General features: G+C 42.5%; 1 protein-coding gene across 4 annotated transcripts in view; it reads left to right on the top strand.

Moving 5' to 3' along the window:
* The first annotated feature begins 1,832 nt into the window (after positions 1 to 1,832).
* Positions 1,833 to 22,958, top strand: part of DOCK10 (dedicator of cytokinesis 10) — a 263,841-nt gene continuing 242,715 nt past the window's right edge. For all 4 annotated transcript variants that reach the window (XM_088021536.1, XM_088021534.1, XM_088021535.1 and 1 more), the window contains exon 1: positions 1,833 to 1,970. In XM_088021536.1, coding sequence (XP_087877662.1) covers positions 1,848 to 1,970 — 123 coding nt within the window. In that variant the 5' untranslated portion in view covers positions 1,833 to 1,847. The remainder of the gene's footprint in view (positions 1,971 to 22,958) is intronic.

Genomic DNA, 22,958 nt, shown 5'->3' on the forward strand with positions numbered 1-22,958 from the left:
GGCACCAGCCCATCTAGGGCCTTGGGAAAGTCATCCCAAAGCTGGTATTTACTGAGTGTCTACTATGTGCCAGGCAATGCTCTGAAATCAGGGACAAAGACTAGACATCTCTACTTGGAAAGTTCAACTTTATTTAAAAATGTCTTATCTCTCTAGAGAGAAGGTGCATTTAAGGGGATCAACACAGAACACCCTTGTCAGAGGAGAGCATGGTTTAAGGATTTATTCATTTGTCACCACAGAAGTAACCACCTACTTTGCTTACTCTTAAAGGTGACCCTGTGCCCATATTGCCTAGCAATGTGAAAGCAAATAATGTAAGACCAGTACTTTCTTATGAAGGATAATGTAGAACCAACAGATATTTCAGATGGCTCTTCCCAAATCTGACAAAGCCTCTGCCCCTCTTGATTTCTAGAATGTGCTGAAATGATGTCCAATCAGTACCTCTGATTAACTGAATCCCAGAAAGCAGAGAGCCAACTCAAGCACATTTATCAGCTGTTCAAGAAGATTTTATACACAAGGGCAACCCTGTGTTAAAACTATATATTGGCTTTGGAAAAAATGTCGGTGTCATGGATCTATAAAAAGCAGTTAAGAAAAACCTAGAATACTTAGGAGTGGTTGTCCTGGATCTCTCCAGACTAGTATCCTAAGGGCCCAAACTGCTCTTCTCCACAGCCAACCTCACACTGAGTTAAAGAACCACCCTGGGTGTGACTCAGGAGAATTCTTAGTAGACTTTAATCAGCTGGCTGGAGACAATGTGCAGACCAGAGGGATGTGTGTTAAGAGCAGGAGCAGAAAAACAACACAAGTGTAAGTCCTCCCCATAACTGACCCCCCCCCACACACACCGGGTAAACCCACAAGTCAGTTCTAGCCCCCTCACTCTATCAAATACACCCCTCAAAGCCTCTTACACCACTTCACCCTGGTTTATTATTCTTTAGCTTCTATTATCTGAAATGTCCTTGTTCACATATTTGAATTCGTCTGTTTAACTTGGTAATTTGCTACCTCCCACCCCTAACCCAAAAAACATACCAGCCCTACACAGCTTTAAAGCAGGCCTGGTAAGTTCCCCTCCTTATCCCGGGTTTCCAAAACAATGTGAATTGGTACATGGTGGGCGCTTAATGAATGAATACCGGTTGAAGCCTATGACTTTGGAAGCCTATTCCAAGGCCCTGAAGAAGGACTTTGGGCAAAGAAGACTTCTGAAGGCTGGCTCTGGAGATGCAGGAGATCCCAGCCACCAGACCCCTAATTAGCCTCTGACCCCTTCCCAAGGATGGAAAGACCCACTAAGCTGCGCCCGCGCCCATTCGCCAGCCTTGGAAGGTAGGGGGCTAAATCGGCAAAAGCGGCCAGAGCGCCAGCCCTGCGAGGAGCCTCCAAATGGGGGCGAGAGGCGTGGGCAGGCCCCGCCCGGAGCCCCGCGGCGGCCGCCCCGAGCCCTCCCCCCGCGGCCTGCCGGTCCCGGGGGCGACGGGGACAGCCCCAGCCGGGCAGCTGGAGCCGCCCCACGCGCGCCCCGCGGCCCCCGCTGCAGAGACGCCGCCGCCGCCGCAGCCGCCGCGCCGGGGCCGCTCGCCGAGTTGGCTGCGCGCGCCCGGGGAGCGCAGAGTTTGCAAAGTCGTCGCGAAGCTTCGGTGGAGGAAAGGGGGTGGGGGAGTGGGGGTGCGAGAGAGAAAAACCCGCCTCTTGCGAGTAGAGCGAGGAAGAGGGGGGGAGAGGCTCCGAGTTCCGCTTCCTGAACGGCGGGTGGGTAGAGAAGGTTGGCGCGGGGAAGGCCGACGGGACGCGCGCTCCGGGCCCCCGCGCGAGCGGCGCGGCAGGCGATGGCGGGCGAGCGGACCCGCAGGTTCACCCGGAGCCTGCTGAGACCTGGGCAGGCGGCCGAGCTCCGGCACAGCGCCGCGTCCGCAGCCGCGGTGGCCGTCAGCAGCCGGCAGCAGCAGCGGGTGAGTGTGGGGCGTCCTCCGCTCCTTCCCGCGCGCCCGGGGCGCCACGGGGCCCCGAGCCCGACCGCCCTGAGCGCCCAGTGCGTCCCTTCCCGCGTCCCCTCCGCGAGGCAGCGCCACCGACGCTTTCTGGCCAGGGGCGCGCGCGGGGGGACCGGGGACACTCAGAAACGCAGAGCGTGGGAGAGGACGTGTGTGGGTTTGGGGGCTGGGGAGGTGGCGGGAATGCCTCGCGAGTCACATCGGCGCTAGGTTGAGGGGTGCCCGGGGGGTAGGGGGGTCTACGGGAGGGAACCCTGCCGTCCTCAGGTCTGCGCGTCTCCCTCACCCCTGGCAACTGGTGCTCAGCGAGGAAGGGATGTGACCCTGAGGTCCTCGCTCCGGCTGAAGCTGGGAGCCCCGTGTTAACGCTATCGCAGAAATAAATGTCCTTCGCACCACCCTCCGTCCACGCGGTAAAAAGCCACAAACCACTCTATACGCCTCCAGAAGGGGCCCGGGGAACCGGCTGGAGGAGACGTGGGTCATTAAGTATCCAGTGGTTTCCAGTATTTTTCTAAGATGTTCCCGGGGTTCTCCCGCCAAGATCGCTTTACTGGTTACTTCCTCCTTGAAACGCCTTCTAAGTTCTGGGTGATTTCCGCGGGAAATCCCTGGGGCAACAGCCAGCCATTCCGTCCGATGCCCAAATCCTATCCCCGTGTCTCCTGATGCTCATAAGTTCCAGTAGGTGTCACACTCCAGGGTGGAAGTGTCAGGAGAGAAAAAATAAATAAATAAATAAAAAATCAACTCTGGTGGGAATGGGGAGCGAGTGGGCAGAACGCTACAGTCAGACGTGGGCTCAACAGCCGCACTCTTGGCCTGCCTCTGCTGGACCGGAATCCCACGCTGTGGGTTTCATTTTCCTTATTGCCAGGAAATATCATTAGGAATTAAACGGCTTTTTTTAAGAGTGTCAAAGAAAGTGTTACTCTTGCCAGTCACCCACGAAGAGGGAGCCAAGAGCTGCCCGGAGCCAGTTCCCACAGCCAGGACTTTTCTTTCTAAAGCCAGAGGTCGGAAAGTTGAACAGAACGGAAGCTAATTGCCTGGCAGAAGGAAGAGGCATCAGATGCCCAAAACGGTAGGGGTGATTGGAGTGTGGCCAGGGTTGGTGGCCAGGGTGCCTTCTCTTTTACTTACCACTGGCTGCACTCCGCAGTTACCCAGAGGTGATTTCAACTGTTCTCCAACCCTGTGCCAGGGGCTGCCGGTGGTTGGGACATCAGCAAGCACAATTTCAGGGCAGGAAGGATAAACTGTCAGAAGGGACATTTGGGGTGGGGAGGAGGAAGGTTCAATTCGAGTAAAAGTAGACATAATAAGAAAATCTTCAAACATATGGAAAATAAACTTTACTGTGGAATGATCAGTCCGGTTTGTGGATTTGTCATTCCCTGCCATTTACTGTACAGTAACATTATTTTGCAGATTTGTTTTATTGAATCTCTGGACCGATCTGGTAGAGAAGTGCAGAGAAATAAGTAGCATGCATTTGGAATGAACAGCTCTAAATGTTGTTTTTGATTTTTGTTTTGTTTTTAAGGGGCTTCTCCTGAGTTTTGTACTGCTAGAATTTCTATAAAGAATTTGTATTCTAGATACACGCACATTATTTACTCTGAATTTATGTCAGGCTTGAGATCCTAGGGTATCTTGTCAAAATGAATAAGCTCAGTGTCTTACAAAGAGTCGGGGGAGGGGGCGACTCACTGGCAAAGGTATCCCTGCCTCCCTCCCCTCACTTCAGCACCTTGGCCAACACTCCTGAATTAGCTTTTGCCAAGACATTTCACTGGATCTTACACATCTTGTCAGGCAGTTTGGGCAGCGATTTTGGCAGCAAGAAGACACGTGCTTTGAATTTCATTCTATCAGGTAACTCTTAAAGGGAAACAGGAAGGTGATGAGTTCCCTGAGTTGGCACCCACACTCAGTAGGATTCTGTGGTGCAGAGCATCCCTTTTGAACCTAAGACCTTCTAATTGGACTATGTGTGGAGACTAATCCTGGCTTATGTGATCCAATCCCTTAAGAACCTTTATGTTTGTTGCTTTGAGTCTTCAAATCCTGGTTGTCAAGGGAGAATATTAATAGGATAGGGGAAGAAGATTATGGGTAGCCCACTTCAATACAGTCAAGTAGAATTGTGTGTATTGGAGCAAGCTGTCATATATTGAACATTTGAAAGGCACTAGAAGGTTCTATTGAGAAAAACTGTCTCGCTGCTAGATTCATACAGTGCCCTTTCTAAAAACCCAGTTTGGGGGACCCAAATCCTCCAGAATGTTACAGAGAGATTGTTGTAGGTTTGGACCTCTGCTCTATCCAATAAGAATAGACAAGGTTGTCAGATTAACAAGGTAATTATGAGTTGCAGACTCTGAGAATGGGATATGTGTATAATATATACACACTCTTACACACACATACACGTAGGACAAGAAGGCTTTAAAATGTGTGTGGCTTATGGAGAACACAGAGCAAAGAGATGCTGAGTGAGAGCAGCTGACTAGGAGGCCAACTTTGAGGGCAGTTGCTGAAGAAAGTAGAGCTCTAAGCCAGAGCAAACTTGATTTCAGTTTTAACCCAAGGCACCGTGGCAGGCTCCTGTCCAGGCAAAAAACTCACCTGGGCCAACCTTATTTTGCATCCCTCTTAAGAACAATTAGGAAGAGATATCCGCCCTCCCATGCTCATTGCAACATTTTCACCATAGCCAGGATACGGAAACAGGCCTAAATGTCTGTTGAGGGATGACTGGATAAAGAAAATGTGGTATATATCTCAACCCTAAAGAAGAAAGAAATCCCACCATTTGAGCCACAGATGAACCTAGAGGACATTATTCTCAGTGAAAAGTCAGACACAGAAAGACGAATACTGCATGAACTTACTTTTATGTGGAATCTAAAATAGTAAATCTCACAGAAGGAAAGAGTAGAATGGGGGTTACAGGGGTAGGAGGTAAGGAGATGGGAGGATGAAGAGATGGTGGTCAAAGACTACAAAGTTTCAGTTACACAAGATGAATGATTTCTATCCAATGAAAAGCATAGTTGACAATACTGGATTGAATACTTGAAAGTAGCTAAGAGGATAGATTTTTAGTAAAATCTTCTCAACACACACACACTGGCAATCATGTAGGGGTGGTGGTTGTTATTTAACTTCATCCTGCTGATCTTTTCACAATGTAAACATGTATCAAAACATCAAGTTGTACTCCTTAAATATATACAATTTTTATATGTCACCGCATCTCAGTGAAGTTCTTAAAAAGGAGAAAACAGCAATAATAATAATACATCACAGTTATAAACAAAAGCTATATATTTTAAAAAGAGAAATATTTGCTCCTTAGTTACTCTAAAATTTTTTCATGGAAAACAAATGAATCACAACTCATGCCGAGGCCCATCTCAGGATCGAATAGAGCTTAAGTAATTTCCAGACACCTCATTCATGGTAGACCAACAAAGCAAGCTTCTCTAGAGCAGAATCTCAGCTGAAAAATTAGAAACATTTCTTCCATGTCAGTGGGAGAGTTTTATTGAGTGTTTTCTTACTTTGGTTGAATATACATGCCATGTTGGCCTCAAAGTTGTAATGCCACTAATTAGAAATTCTTTACAGGAAGCTATTCTTTTAAAACGTATGAAGTGTATTTGTATTTTTATGTGAATTAGTTCATTTAGATAGCTTTCTAGAATTCATTAAACTATAAACTTAGGATTTGTACACTTTTCTGCATACATGTTTGATAGCGTTTCAAAAGAAAAATACTTTTAAAGAAAGTAGAGATGACTTTTCTGCTGACACCACATTCGGTCTGTCACTTTGAGAGAAATAGAGCTTTATTTATGGAACATGGTGGCATGAGTCAGAGAAATGGAAGACTGAGGAACAAATAATCATCTGGTCAATTTTTGCCTAAAGCCTCTTATGTATTTCCCAGATGGGAACCACTTTATTTATATGCACTCTTGAATGCATTTATGACATTTACTCTGTTGTTACACAAAAATTCCTCTGCAAGTCATTATTCCATTGTAACTAACTTTATTAGCTTCTTTTTTATTATTATTAGCTTCTTTTTTATTTATTTTTATTTATTATTGAAGTACAAATGACATACAATGTTACATTCATTTCAGGTGTGCAACACAGTAATTCTACAATTCTACACATTACTCAGTGCTTACCATGACGAGGGTAGTCACCATCTGTCACCATACATTATTACAATATTATTGACTGTATTCCCTATAGTACTTTTCATCTCTGTGACTTATTTCCTTTATAACTGGAAGTTTGTGCCTCTTACTCCCCGTCATCTATTTCATCCATACAATAACCCAACATCCATACAACAACCCAACAACCACCCCTCTGGCAACCACCAGTTCGTTCTTTGTATTTAAGAGGCTTTTGTCTTTTTGTTTGTACATTTGTTTTGTTCTTTAAATTCCACATATAAAAAATCATAAGGTATATTTGTCTTTTTCTGGCTTATTTCACTTAGCATAACACCTGCTAGGTCTGTTCCTGTTGTTTGCAAATGGCAAGATTTCATCCTTCTTTTTACGGCTGAGTAATATTCCTATATATATATTATATATATAATATATATATGTATATATACAGACATATAATATATATATGTATGTATGTCACATCTTCTTTATCTTCTTTATCTATTTGGATGGATGCTTGGATTGCTCCCATATCTTGGCTATTGTAAATAATGCTTCAATATACAATAGGGTGCCTATCTCTCTTTGAATTTGTGTTTTCATTTTCTTTGGGTAAATACCCAGTAGTGGAATTACTGGGTCATGTGGTATTTCTGCTTATTAACTTCTTTTAAAGAGGAAGCATCCTCCCAGAAGTGATTGTACTTACCCAGTATGGGCGTACACAGAAAGCATAAAGGGTAAGTGGTTGAGAAAGGGCAGTATTGACTTCAGTAATCACAAAAATTCCATACACTCACTTTCCTTTGACATTTTGTTACTTCTCCTGTCCTCCAATCATACTACTTTTGATAGTTTAGGGAGCTTTGAATAAGAAGCAGAACCTCTGACAGACCAAAGATCTTCGGTTGAGAAGTAATGTCTGTAAACATGTTTACAGGAGCAGAAGGAAGAATTTCCTCTCCTCTGAACTTTATGATATGTAAATGGTTGAGAGTAGGAGGGGCTTCAAACACTTGTGTGGGAGATACTAGAATTTCCAAAAAGTCATATGCTGGAAATAGGAGTGAGTGATAGATGCAGAAAGTGATACTGAATGAAAAGAGACCACTTGTCTTAATGTCTGCAGCTCAGGTTCAAGCAGGATGCGGAGCGACAGCCTGTCTTTTGGGTGCCCACAGCACAGTCTCATTTGGTTTGGTTTGGTTTGGTTTTGACAGGGTTCTTCATAACAAGGGTTTTTACACTTTAGCAGAAATCATAATCACACGGCTTATGTTGTTTGTGTTCCTTCATGAGGGACGTCCCTGGCATGGTGAAGAAGTCAACACTTAGTTTACAACATCAAGGTTGAATGTTATTGATTTTATCAACTACTACGGTTTTTCCTTACTTCTCAAGTGCATTGCAGAAGTGACTTTGAAGATAAACAGTAACAACAGGGCATCCAGACAACTTCTAGATGGGTCCAAAAACAAAAAAAAAAAAAAAAATGAGTGTGGTTCTTGGCTGTCTTCTTCTTCACATCGATTTTCCCTGAAGCTTCACAAAGAGAAAGAGCAGTAATACATGTGACAGGATAAACCATTGATGGAGAACCCACGAAGTGCCTGGCACGGAGTTCAGTGTGTAATTCTCAGAGCCATCCTATGAGGATGTTATTATTGTTACAAATTACAGAGGAAACCATTGAGACTCAGAGGGTTAAAGACCTCACCTAAGTTAAAGAACCTCTCTTGCATCCTAAACAGTAACTAGCAGAGCGTTACCTTCCAGTTCTGTAGTGGTTTCCAGCAGCATCTCTAAAGTGGAAGGCATGAGGAGTTGAGTTTGCTTGATGTTGCACTCTGATTGTTAGCTCTACCTAAGGAAGTGGAACTCTGTCCTTCCCATTGATAATTGAGAATACCTAGCAGTGCCCACTCCAGCTTTCCTCTGAGGTTAGAAGCCAGAGAAGCTGTTCCAAGTACCCATAATAATGTTAAACCCTCTTATGGCAACCAGAGCTCAACTGTTAAGTCCTTCAAATATAAGCTTGCTCAGCCATCCCTATGCTATCTATCTGGCAAAGCCAAAAACATATTGTGAAAGAAGGTGGGGTTATTTCTTCTCCAGGCTACTTCTGTCTAGGACAGGCTGCTTCTCCATCTCAATCACTTCACCCCACTCCAACAAGTGCCTGAAATTTTCCAGTGCATCATGTGTCCTTGAGCACATATTTTCATTTGACTAGGTTGTGTAGCGATTCCTTTTTCACACACTTTCTTATTCAAAGGAGTGATTCGAAGTGTCTTAACAAAGATGCATATAAGGCAACAATAAAAAGTATGGTGAGTTAGGGGGTAAATAGCAATATTAGCAACAACAAAAAAACAATATTAGGAAAGTTAGATGTTGTCAAGAGTAGGTTAATGGAGAAGGATTAGTGAATACAATGCATAACCATTAAGTCCTACAGTCTTGCTAAGACTGTTTCCTAGTGGCCAAGTGGAAAAGGAAAATGTGATCAGCCATGAGATTAAGAGGTCTGCAGTGTAAAAGAAAATAATTTGCTCTATATGTGTTTGGCTTTAACTTATACTGAGACTCGAGAGACAAGGCATTTTTTTTTCTGTGATTTTTCATTCAGGGCAGTATAGAATCACCTGGGAGCTTGTTAGAAATTCAGAGTCCCAGTCCCCATTCCAAATCTACTGGAAGAGAACATGTATTTTAACAAGATCCTCTGGTAATTTATAAGCATAGTAGCATTTGAGAAACAAAAAAATGAGCTACAACTGTAGCCATAATTTTGCAGTATATTGTCTGTCAAAGGCAATTGTGTGAGGGTCCAATACAATATAGTTTATTCCATGACTCTTGGAAAAAGTTGCTTGAGGCAAAAATAAAGTTTAGATCACCTAGAATTGTATGAAAATGGGATTGGTTCCTTGCTAAGTGACTTTGGAAAGTCCCTTGATCGTTTGTGTTATATTTTCTCCTTCAGGCAGCACCTTAACTGTAGTGTAATCTTATGCTTCCAGGTTAAGTAAAAAATTCCATAACGTATATGAAATAGGCAGTCTGAATCTGCAAAAGTTCTGACCCAGGTTACAGTCCTTAAGATGAGTTCCAGGGTAAGACCAGTGTTACCCTGCTTACCAGAGAATTTTAAAGTAGGATCACTACAACTCATGAAGGACATGCAATAATGATTCTTTGTTGCTTTATAAGATTTATGTTGCTATCATTGAAACCCTTAGTGATTTGAAAATAATTGGTTGTACCAGAAAATTTGATTGCTAGAATCAGAAAATCGTGAAAGTTTTTTTTTTTTTCTTTTTCTCTTCTAGTCACTGAGTCTCAGAAAAACAAGGTGTCTCTCCTTCACATAGGAATGGTCTAAGGATGGAATTCTCTGGAGTTAAAAGTCTAGATTTCCCCACATGTTATGATATGGTCCAGGATCCCTTTGACTGGCTGTCTTTCAGCCCGTTTTGGGATGCTCTTTCCTCTCCTCCACTGCCCACAAGCACTTTGAACAATCTGGCCAATTTGGGAGTTGGTTTAGGAAATCTCAGAGCCTGTGAGTCTGGACAGCAGAATTCCAACCCTGGCTCTGTGACTCTTTGCCAAGATACGCCTCCTTCAGCAATCTCCGTTTTCTCATCTGTGAAATTAGGGGATTAGATGCTTGGGTCCTTGCATATGCCATTCCTCTGCCCGAGTTCTCACAGCTTCTCCTCCTCTGTCAGATTCTCAGATGTCACTTTCTCAGGGAAGTCATCCTGGGTCACCAAGTAGAAGGATGTTCTTCAGCCTTCCCTCCACTGCAACTTTCTGTGTTCCATTATTATCCTTCATTTTCCTCGTGGCTCCGACCACCACCCAAAGTAGATCTTTTTAGTTATTTAATTTCTTGTTTCTCTTTCCCAAACTTCCTCCTTTCAGATATATGTGCCACTGAGAGATGTGTCTATTTCACCACTTAGACTCTATTTACTATATGAAAGTAAGGGGAGAGGAGTCTCCCTTTTCACTGCAAATGAAGTGCTAAAAGCAGCATCAGGAGAGTGGGCTGGTTGCACATCAGTGAGCGATTGTAATGGAATTATGACTTACAAATGGCCAGTTTGTCGGCGTCTGCTAACGATGTTCCTTGAATCATCTTCTTCACAGTGTACCCGGAAAGATTGTGAGCCCGTCCTGTGTGCCAGGGACTTGACTCATACAATCTCTTTTAATCCTCATGACAAGCACACAATAAAGTATTTTTATTACTATTCGAGAGACGAGGAAGGAGATGCGTTGAGGTCGGGCTTACCCCAGATCAAACGACTAGTCACGGATGGATCCCGGAGCCACAGGGAGGTAGCCCAGCTCCAGAGTCGGTGTTCTCCACAGCTGCTCTGTCCTGCAGACCAGTTCCCCCAGGCAGACGGGCAGGCAGGCAAGCCTCATTACACATGCAGTTAGCATCCAAGCGAGAGAGAGCAAGGACAGAAAAGGAAACCCTGGAGTACTCGCCATAGGAAGAGGTCTTGAAAAGGAGCTTCTTAACAAGAGGACCTGTGACCACTTTTGCTCTGCTCAACCATTCCTCATTCGTGGCTTCTCAGTAATTCAGGATATCAGCAGTGAATCCAGCTTTGGACACTGTGTCTGCGCTCATTCGTTTCCCTAGGAGTGGGTTAAGCTTTGCAAACAAAGCCTCCTTCAACTCTGAAAGGGGCATCATTTGATTCTTCTTCTTCTATAGAAATACATTTCTGACACAATAAACATGGAGTAATTGGGTTGCAGCATTACATCTGCTACATTGTCTTCTGTAGTCTTGATTTTGATGCTCATGTTTACAAATGAGAGGTTTTTTTCCACTAAAGTGAGACATGTTTGCTCTTATCTTTCACTTCAACATCAGTCAGCTGGAAAGAAATGCTTGTGTTTGCTGGACGTGACATGTTGACCTACATTAAATGATGTAGAAATAATAAAATTTAATGAATGTTACTGAGTGGCAATAGAGAAAAACACTTGCCTTTGAAAATGTTAATATTTTGCAATTGGATTGAAGTGGAAATGCCTCTGAGACTAGAAGAATTAATGGACCCAAATTAGGCAAAGTTCCTTTAATTGTGCTGCTGAATGTGAAAAGAGTCAGTTTTTCTAATTCAGTTTCAACATACCACTTCTCCTGACATGGAATTTGGGAAGCTTGGCAGCTCTTTAAGCTAAACACCAAAATGGCAGAGTTGATCAATAGGATCTGGAAGGCGGTCTGTTTAAAAAGATGACACCACTTATGATGGCACAATGAGCTTTTCTTTATATAATTATTCTACTAATTACCAATTTAAGTGGCTAATTAAGGTTGTCAAAATGACCAGTGACTTTGGCCTTTCAAATCACACATTCTATATAAAGAACACAGGCGTGAACATTTGACGTGGCAAACAAGCAAACAAAAAACTTAAACAAAATTTACTACTCAATGAAATGTAATAATTAAATTATTTTTGAACATCCATTGTTAATTTGATTAACTCTTAAAAGTCCTTTTTCACTGTTCTTTGGAATGAGAAAATTGTTTACAGCTGAGTAACCTTCACAAAAATGAAGAGTGATGTGAAAGCCCAGAGACTTTTTTGAAGAAAAAAATTCAAGTATGGTTACCTAATATTTGAAGTTATTTATGTTTATGCTTTTACATTATTTATTTAAAAATCAGACATTTAGGGACAGCTGGGTGGCACAGTCAGTTAGGCATCCAACTCTTGATTTCAGCTCAGGTCATGATCTCAGGGTCGTGGGATTGAGCCCTGTGTTGGGCTCTACCCTCGGCATGGAGTCTGTTTGAGACTCTCTCTCTCTCCTTCTGCTCTTCCCCCTGCTCGCTCTTTCTTTCTCTCTCCAATAAATAAATCTTAAAAAAAATAAAAATAAAAATCTGACATTTATTCAAAAGAGGATTTCATTTCCAAATGAAGAGTATTCCAGTTTGCTTTAAAGCATATCTGTATACATAGCTAATAGGTCTCCCTGTATGTGAAAATACTAGTAATAAAATTTACTGGCAAACTGGCAAAACACGGACAGAGAGGTTCTTTCAGGACCTTTCTCAGTGCTAACGCAAAAGTTTCATTTATTAACTTCAATTTTTTGAAGTCAAAACCATTATGTTGCTGTTATCCAATCAATTTGGAAAAAAAAAAAACTGATGTATCTTTTTTGCCATTAGGAAGCAGTGGCCTCCAGGTTGTGCAACCTTGACCAAGGCTTTAAGCTTCTTTGGGTTTCAGTTTCCATGTCTTTAAAACAAGAAGGTTGATGAGAGACTCTGGACTCTGGGAAACAAACTGAGGGTTTCAGAGGGGAGGGGGGTGGGGGGATGGGTTAGCCTGGTGATGGGTATTAAAGAGGGCACGTACTGCACGGAGCACTGGGTGTTATACACAAACAATGAATTATGGAACACTACATCAAAAACTAATGATGTAATGTATGGTGACTAACATAACATAATAAAATAAAATTAAAATAAAAAACAAAAACAAGAAGGTTAAACACTGAGACCTTTAAGGACGCTTTAGTCCTAAAAACCTAGGGAGTTCTTATTCTTTTAAAGAGGTTTTCATACAGAATTAAAATATGCATATATTTTTTTCATTTTAATAACACCATTATTGATTAAGATACCTGATTTTAGCAACCGGAAAAAATGGTTCAAATAGGCTACAAGCAAATTTGTTTTTCAGCGATGAAAAGGTAGCACAAAGTGATTGTCGGAGGATGTAATGGAGGGAATGGTTGTTCATACACCCACAGAACAGGGCAAGGGGATAAGAATTGGCAAAAGGACAGTCAGCAGTGACAAAGGTGTGCGAGACAGGTTCTTCCAACCTAGTAGGGGCTCCATTGCAAGGTTGCAGTCTCATTTCCCTCTTTGCCTTCCTTCTGAGAATAGAAAGACCCGTCTGTGTTAGGAGAAGCAACTTTCCAGTTCTCGTGCCCTGGTCTTTGGCTTACAGACCTGGCCAGGCTCCTCCCAGCCCCAACATGGCCTGAATATAGGTGAGGTGGGGGGCCGGGGTGGGGGGAATTTGAACTCTCCTCCAAGTTCTACACCTTCTCCCTGCCAACAAAAAAGGAAGAACCTCTCTCTTGCTATTTCTTTGTGTCTGTTTTTTGCCTCTGCCTCTATCATCTCCTTCTCACACTTGAGAAAGGTAGTATTATCTGTCTCTGCCCTACTATGATTTCATAGGTAATAGAAAGACAGCAGAGTCTTCTTTCTGAGATTGTCCACCCAGCAGCCTGATCCCCAAAGGTCCAGAGTATTTCATTCAGCTGTTGGAGATTAACCTTAAATACACAAAATAGCTATTGACTTAAATTCAGGCCAAAGGGAAAATCCATTCCCCAGCAGGTGTACCTTGGAAAGGGCCCGGATCCCTTCAGACAAAAGGACATAGAAATGGGAGACTAGTAGTCTCAGGGATCATGTTTCATCACTTTACTGGTAGCTAGTCTGATCTCTGGCACAGTTAACCACAGCCTACATGACCCTGGTCCCTGTTGCCTCTCCTAGACCAGGGGGACCAAGCATGGTTTTGCCTGCACATTTCCAATACCCAAGAGGCCTTCATGGATAGGCAGTATGGTTATTGGTTTCCATGTTCCCGGGGCAGCAAAATATCTGGCACATAGTAGATGTTTACTAAATGCTTGTTAAGCGTTAGAAGGCATGTTCCCCTTGGTCATGCCAGAAGAACAGGCTGGACATGCAAAAGGAAATCTAAGTACCTGGTTTGCAGTAAAGAAGGTCCTGGGTACATTCGAGAAGAAATACTTAGGCGAGCAAGTATCAGCATATAGTATCTGCTCCATAGCCATAAACTGAGTTGAAGTAAACCAAAAAGAATCGTATTTAAGATTCCCACAAAAGGCTAGTCAAAGACAAAAAAAGTTAAGTGTTGGTTGGCATGAATGTGTACTCTTGAATAAATAAGATTCAGCTGAGCAGGTGTTATCATTGTTCCAATGTCAGCTCCTTCCCATATGGGTGCCTCCCTGGCACACAGAGGCCTCACTGTTTGGCCAGGGATGTTACTGTCACTCCCAGTGAGTCTGTGAGCAGTCCCAAGTCCAGGGCAGAATACAACTCTGTGCTAGGTGCAGAAAATGATGGATTAAAATTCAGGAAGCGTGGGCGACAGAATTTTGACAGCAGTCCATTCGAAGTCCCATATGGAAGGTTTTCAAGAAAACCCTTCATATATCATCAAAGCTATATGATCTTATCAGTGAATGTTTGTGCTATTTTAGTTCTTAAAAACTCTTTTTTTCCTTTAGGTCAGGGAGTTTTCCTGATACTGTTTTAAGATACCATAATAACTGCTCCATGTGGGTTTTTTTTTTTAATTCCAATTTTCACTTAATAGTCTCTTTTTACATCCATACTTTTTAAACTCTTGTGGCTTTTATTAAGTTAATAACTCAAAACCTAGAAAATAATGAAGAAAAAACTCAAGATAACAACTAGTAACAACTTTTGGTGTGTTTATTTAAAACATTTGTTGACAAAAATATTCTTTGACACACATTTAAGCTAATGCCAAACATTCAAATGTTTAATGTGCGTTAAGTGATTCAAGCTTAATTTTGTCCTGAGGATTCTTTTCTTCTGGCATTCATGTCTACCAACGCCACATGAAATACATATTCTGAGTGAGGAAAGAGAATTGGCACTACATTTCTTGGCGTCCTACAACTATAAACATTTAGACCTGAAGGATAAGTTAGTCTAAAACAGAAAAAGAAACTGAATCACCGAGAGGTTTCAGTGGATATGGTCGGGGTCACAGAGCAAGGCCACGGATGATCTCAAAACCATTGCCTTTTGTCCTTCAGCTCAGTGCACCATCTGCAGCCTTCAGTGTAATTTACTATCATAAAATGAAAGTTCAAATTTTGCTTATATCTCCATTGGACTCCCCAGTAAAAGTGAATAAGCCTCCAACCCAAATAGAGCATTGTCTTCAAGGAAGTTTAAATAGTACATGTGTGGTTTACTTCTTGAGCGTGCGAGGTCGGTATTACCTGTTTTTGTCGAGACTCTGTGACTTAGGTTTGGTGGCAGGTTGAAAGTGTGTGCCTCTGGGTTGTGAGTGTCAGGAAGGGTACAGTTGTGTTTGTGAGCTGGCATGATGCCTTGTGTTGCTGCCTCTAGTGATCTCTGGTGTCCTAAAAAGTGACCAGAACTTGACTCAGTCCGGGTCTTTGTGACTTTGTAGACATACAAACACAGTCACTAGATTTCCATGACTGCCGTAACAAGGTTACTACAAATTTCACACAGATGTATTATCTTACCATAGTGCAGGTGAGAGGTCCGGTAGGGCTCTCACTAGACTAAAATCAAGGTGTTGGCAGGGCTTTATCCCTTTTTGCAGGCTCAAAGGAGAAAATCTGTTACATGTTCATTTGGGTTGCAGGCAGAATTCAGTTCCTTGCAACCATAGGGCCAAGGTTCTGGTTTCCTTGCTGGATAAAAACTGAGGGCCATTTCCAGCTTCTAGAGGTCACACATTCCTTGTTCATGGCCCCTTCCCTTTATCTCCAAGGCCAGCAATTGTGGGTCAAGCTCTTCATGGGTTGCATCTGCCTGCCTTTCTCTTCTGCTGTTAAGGACTCATGTGACTAGATTGAGCTACTTGGATCATCCAAGATAGTCTCCCCATCTCAGTGTATTTAACCTTAATCTCAGTTGCAAAGTCCCCTTTTCCATGAAAGTTAGTATATTCCCATGTTCTGGGGATTACGATGTGAGCATCTCAGAGGAGTCTGTCACAAACACTCTTGGAAGGATTATTTAAAGGAGCAAATCCTCCCCAAGCACTCTTTTCTGATCCTACTATGAAGTGGAGGAAACAGTCTGTTGTAGGAGATCAGAGTTCAGTTCCAAAACCCTTTCTATTAGGGTGGCCTTGATCAAGCTAAAAAACCTTAGCTTTTCTATTTGTAAAATAAGGAGACATACAATTCTCATGAGGATTAAATGATAACACGAGCACGAGTTCCTTAAGGTACGTTCATGTTCATTGTCATAGGTGCCACCCATCTAAGGAAAACATTGCTCATTGGCTTCCGTGCCCAGGTGCCTAGGAATGGGCATCATTGTAACTCAGTAGACAAGAGACTATCACCAGATGTGACTGCTGTGGGGCCTGCTCTGGGCATTCAGGGGAATCTGAACTCTGTCTGAAACCTGCTCAGTCTCTGCCCAAGCCTCATCATCTTGTCTGTAGGAGAGTAGCTTGATCTGTGGGAGATCTCAAGCCTAGCAGACCCTGAACTTCTTTCTCCATATTCTCTCTAGTTTCATGTACTGTGGAGCCTGGTAGGTGGGACTACATACTCTGCAGGTCAGAGCCAGACAAGCTGCCTACAATTTGGGTACATTGGCTCAATGACTATGACTCAGAAAGATAGGCTGAAACTATCCATTATCTTTTATCATTTAGCCTAATAGTTAAATGAACCATTTAACACATGCAATTTTATTCAAAATGGCATTTGATTCACTAATAAGGAGAGACTCAGACTCAGTACATTTTTGGTCACAGATAGTGGATCAAGTATTCCTCAATATACTGTCAGTTCATGGAATATCTTAAAGGAGAATGGACCACTTACTGTTGGGGTTCACTAGGGATCTAGCCTTAGACATTCTTCTCTCTGCATTTCCTGAAAAACCTCCCTACAGGATTCATCCACTCAAACAAGTTCAGCTCTCACCTGTGCACAGATACTCGCAGCTCCATCTCCATCTTGGGCTCTGCATCTGAGCTCTGCCCCTTGATGGCGCAGCAGTCCCTCCGTGACTTCAAACTCAACAGGATCCATGGCTAACACATTCTCTTGCCTCATAAATGTTTCTCTTTTTTCCCGAGTTTCATATCTTAGTTGATCCAGTTAATCTCACACTGAAACCATGCTTAATCCCGCCCCCTCCCTGCCACCCCACATCTGATCATACTCCCTGTACAGGCAGTGCTACCTCCTAAATAATTCAAACATCTCCCTGACCTCAGTGATCTAGGTTAGTCGTTGGTGATTTCTTTCCCAAGTTGGCTTTGGGCAATATCCTTGAGGGTTTTAGTCCAGCCTTCTAACTAGTCTCTGATCTCCTCACACTATCTATAATCCACCCTCCACACTTCGCCTCTTTTAACTTGTGAGCACACAGTTTGGATCATGATTCATTTCTTCCTGAATGCTGCTAATGCACATGATTACTCCCCAAGGGATCAGATCTCACCTGGTTCCAACCTACCTTTCCAGCCTCACTTTCTAGTGGATTCTGTCTTCAACTTTCCCCACACTACAGCCACTCAAGGTTCTGGGCATTTCGCATGTATGCCCTGCACGTTAGCAGCTGCTCAGAGCATGCTGCCTTTCTTTCTTATCTTGTTCAGCTCCTACTTGCCTCCCAGAGCCAACTCATTTCTTCCTTCACCTCTTACCCTCCCGTGAGGACACTGACAGACAGTCCCTTCCTCTTCTGCATTTCCATAGCACTTCTTGGACATGTTGATTATTTTTTTGTAACTATTTATTGTCTCACCTCATCAGATAGTTACAGCATTTCATTATAATGTAATAAATGACTCTTGGTTGGATGGATGGGGAGATGCATGTGCACTTTTACAGTTCTTTGAAGTGTGCTCACCACTCCATGTCATTTTTGAAAGGGAAATGCCCTGCAGATATTATATGCAAGAGGAGCAATATGGCATTATCTTTCTCTTCCCTACTTAGAGGCCTAAATATTACCTAGCTTTGGAAATAATAGCCCAGCATTCAGGTCCGGTGCTTTTGAGAAAATGGAACAGGTTCAGAGATTTTTTTAAAAGACCCATTTTAATTATTGCCTTTCAATGGCATGATGCGACTTTAAGGAAACATTGTGTTTCAATCTGATTTCTTTATATTTTAAAGTGCACACCCTATCATTGTTCACTGGAATTTTTAGCTCCTGAACGTTTTACCATTTCTAAACATTTTTCCTAGTTGCACATTACATTATATATTAAATCTTTATGAATTATCCAGTTTGCTGGGAAAAATGCAGAGACATTAAATTCCACTATTGCTAACATTGAAAATCTTTGATCTAATAGCCCCAAACCCCAGCATCCCCTTGCTGCCTGGATTAAAGGCCCAGGGGCCACTTTTGAACACTTGGCATGCCACCTGTGCACCTGTGAGCCATAGGACTTTTGCGTTTGTTCTTCCCCAGCCCAGAAAGCTCTTTTCACCATTCTTCCTCAGCTGCTCACTTCCTCAGCTCCTCACTCATCATTTCTTCAAGGAATCCTTCCCTGAGCACCCATCAGACTCTGGTCACTCCGCTTCTCCTCCTCCCAAGCTCCTTCCTCCCCTGTAGGGAACCCCTGAACACTATGTGCTCATCAGCTCCCTGCTTTGCTTTACCTTTTACTTTCTTATTTTGAAGAACATTCAGATTTACAAAAAAAGTGTGTAAATATATTTTTTGTGTGTAAAACAGTATAAAGAATCTCATATACCTCTCCCCCAGATTCCTCGAATGTTACCATTTTATCACCCTTCAAATTCACCATCATTTCTTTCTCACCATTCTTTGTCTCGCTGTTTCCCTCTCTCTCTCTCTCTTTCTTTCTCTCTCTCTAACACAAACACACATACTATTGTTTTTCTGAAACATTTGAGAAAAATTGCATTCATATTGCCCTTTTAGCCCAAAGTAGTTCAGGTATATTTTCTGAAAGCATTTCTCTTACCTACCTGTAATATAAGGATCAAAATCAAGACATTGACACAATAATAATATCTGATTCATAGACCTTACTAAGATTTTACCAGTTGACCCACTACATTTTTTTTCCTGGTCCAGGATCCAAGGATTACATTGCATTTAGATGTCATGTACTTTGATCTTCTTTGACCTAGAACAGTTTTTCAGTCTTTCTGTGTCTTTCTTGAACTTGATATTTTGAAAAATGCAGGCCCGTTTCTTTGTAGACTGGCCCTCAGTCTGGTTTTAGACTGATGCATTCTTTTGATTAGACTCCGGCTATGCTGTTTGGGGCACGTATGTCACAGAAGCCATGGCGTGTCCTCACTGCAGCCATTCAGGGAGACATGCTATCGGTTTGTCCCATTACTGGTTGCTTAGCTGTGATGGTGTTTGCCAGGCGGATCTTCTATAAAGTTACTAGGTTCCTGCCTTGGTCAGCTGGGGCTGCTAGAACAAAATACCACAGACCAGGTAGCTTAAACAACAAACATTCATTTCTCATAGTTCTGGAAGCTGGAATTCCAAAAAGAAGGTGCACACAGATCCAGGGTCTGGTGAGGACCTCTTCTTCTTTGGCAGATGGACATCTCCTTGGTGTATGCTCACATGACATAAAGCTGAGAGAGACGCAAGCTCTCTGGCATCCCTTATAATGACATGAACCCCATTCGTGAGGGCTCTACCTTCGTTATCTAATTACTTCCCAAAGGCCCCATCTCCAAATACCATCACATTGGTGGATTTGGAGTTCAACAAATGAATCTGGAGGACACAAGCATTCCGTCCATCCAATTCTTTCTGCAGCTCACCAGTAACCTGTGCGGAGATCCTCTGAGACTCCCCTGCTTCTCCTCAGACTTCTTCCACTAATTCTAGCATCTGGAGATACTTTCCTGAAACAGCTATGGCTGTGGCTGGACTTACAGGTTTTTTCCATTTTGTTTTGTTTCCTTAATTGCTCTTCCAAATCTCCTGGTGCCTAAGTGCGGGGAATTCTGGAGGGCATGCCCTCCTACAATTTTAGAGATGCTGCCAGACTTCCCCAAAACATTGTGCCCTTTTCCTCCCTCACACGCGCTTCCTCAACACTACACGTATTGTCAGACTTTTTTATTTTTGTTGGTTTTCTGGGTGTAAGATAGCAACATTGTATCGCTGTTTTCAGCTGCATTTCCCTTTTTCAAAGTAGAGCATCTTTTTATATGTTTATGAGATATTCTTGTTTCCTTTTCACACTGACAATTTAGCATACATTTGGGAGATTTGAGGTCAGATCAGCAAGGGTTTCAAAAATTAATGGTAGGATGATGATTAGAAGGTTTTTTGGTAGAAGGAAATTTGTTGAATTTATTTAAGTTGCATTTCGAAGTCTTGTCAGCATTTTCTCAATACCACATTGGTAATTAGGAACAGTACCCTCCCATCATCAGGCTTCTGGCCTTCATTAGTCACTATGTGAGTGTCCTGTATAACATCCTCATCATGAGATTCACAGCAATAAATGCAAGCAGGTGTCTCCATATAGGAAAATTCCAAGTATTTGGACTTTGCCCAAATCTAGGGATAAAAGGGTTATTTGGGCCACAGAGTGTTCTGGCCCTAAGCACTTTTTGTGCAAGCATTTTATTTACGTCAAACTGAATTATACAGCATAAAACTGTCTAGTTAGTTCATTCCATTTGAGTTGTAGTGGATACTACTTCCCAGCCCGGAAGGCAGAGATAAATTTCAAAGTCTCTACTTTTTCCAGGTACAAATTCTCGTGGCAGTGTATAGTTTTTAGAAGATTCTTTTTAACTTTAGTTTAATAGTTAAAGTCTACACTTGTAGGAAACTATGTGGTTGGGCAAATGAGTTTGCCATAGAAGAATAACTCATTTTTACTGCCACAGGGTTGCTACCGCTCAGGGTTGTGACTCGGAACTGGGTGTGGGAATGCAATTGTATGGGTTCTGGTGGGCAGGTGTCAACCATCAAGGATTTGTGAACAGACACCTATAGAAGGGCAGCAGGCAGCTCGGTGTGACCCATCAGGAGAGACAGGGGAAGCGTGGTCAGGTGACTTGCTCAAGGTCACACAAGTTTAAATGGTACAGGTAATACTAAAGCTCTAGAACTCACGATCTTAGCTACTTTCTTGTAAAATACTGTGTGTGTTGGTATGTGTTTGTGCCTGTGCACGTGGTATGTGCCAGTGGGTGTGTGTGCCTGTGCATATATGTACACATGCCTGTGTGTGCGTGTGTACATATGCATTAGAACATTATGCATCTTAGGGCAGAATGGGAAAATGCATAATTAGGAAAATGCAATTTAATGTTATTCCAACCTGATTTGTGTTCTTTTGCCACTTACTAAATGGAAAGGCAGTTTCTACAAAAGCCCATTATGAATAACTTATTGAAGTGAAAATTTTTATAACTTTGTAGAACAACCTGAATTATTAAATATCTGGGGCCCATCTTCTGTTTTGTGGTAAACTTCCGACTGACTCAAGTGTCCCGAAGGAACGGTATCGGCTTTGTTATACTGACATGACTATTTATCTTGAGGAGGGGCCCCAAGAATATTGAAGAACACACACACTTAAATTTGTCTGTGTTGAAGAAGAGCTGGGAGAGAAATCAAACAAATGAACAAAACCACCACAACAAAACCTCATGACTCTTTCTTCTACACTCTGTCTCAACTGAATTAGGGAAATCAAACTGCAAATTCGAAAACGCTAGAATCAACCAGTATATGGGATTGTTCCAGAACTTGCTGCAGGCATTTGCAATGTCCACCTGGCCACAACACAGAATGAAGCTCCACTCCAGAGGGTGAACAGTCTTGTCTTCATGGACAAGTCCTTCCCTGAGTTGATCTTTTTCCCACATCTCTGCCACTTCGTAAACAAACAAGATTGGTTAAAATACACACTAAGGGCAGTTTTGAATGGGGAAATAATCATAAATGGGCATCCTGAAGTGAGGACATAGGACCATAGATTGGTGTGGGGAAGCACTAGCATCTGCTTAGCTTTGGTAGAAATGAAAGCTTGAGAAACTGATGATTTAGTCTACTGCCTAGTACTGCTATTGGGTTCTTTGATGGCCGGGGGATATGCTGTAGAACAGGACACTTGTGGCCCCCACCACAATGGTTGTTCAGCATGAGGCAAAGCTCTCCAACTCTCCTTTCCTTTAGCAGACTGCCTTGAGTTTTGCCCAGCTGTCCCCAAAGTGTAATTCCAAAAACAAAATGCTGATTGTTACATCTTTACAGATGTGTTTAAAACCAATGAATAGGGATGCCTGGATGGTTCAGTTGGTCAAGCTGATTTCAGCTCAGGTCATGATCTCACGGTCCTGAGATCAAGTCCTACATTGGGCTCCACACTCAGCAGGGAGTCTGCTCGAGGATTCTGTCTCCATCTCCCCCACCCCCACACTCATGTGTACTCTCTCTCTCTCTCAAATAAATAAATAAATCTTTAAAAAATAAAACCAATGAATATAAATAATATATTTCTGTGTCACACTATGCCTTCCATCAATCACATTTATGGAATTATTTTCAAAGAAGTGCAAGAAAAGAGTGTGTGTGTGTGTGTGTGTGTGTGTGTGTGTCTGAAACACAGATTCTTGGGATTCTAAACCAATTTCGTTTTCCTTACCAGGAGGAAATACTCTAGTGTGTGACAGAAATTGGATTTCTGAAGGTGGAGATTGTCCTAAGTGATAGCAAGTGTTGCCTCATTCATTCATCTCCTGTTGAGATGCTTGCCGCACGTTTTTAGAAAATTACATTAAGTTGATTAATTGTCTTCTAGAATCTTAAAATAGCTACGTCTACTCAGAGGAGAGAAGCCCCCCAGAATATATCCCAGCAGTCAGTGTCACTTTTATTCATCCAAATAATGTCATAAAGTATGATTTTTTGGAGAAC

This window comes from Eumetopias jubatus, unplaced genomic scaffold, assembly GCF_037043125.1.
Source record: "Eumetopias jubatus isolate StellerSeaLion01/CBP00866 unplaced genomic scaffold, mEumJub1_p1.0 scaffold_3, whole genome shotgun sequence".
Classification (NCBI taxonomy): Eukaryota; Metazoa; Chordata; class Mammalia; order Carnivora; family Otariidae; genus Eumetopias; species Eumetopias jubatus.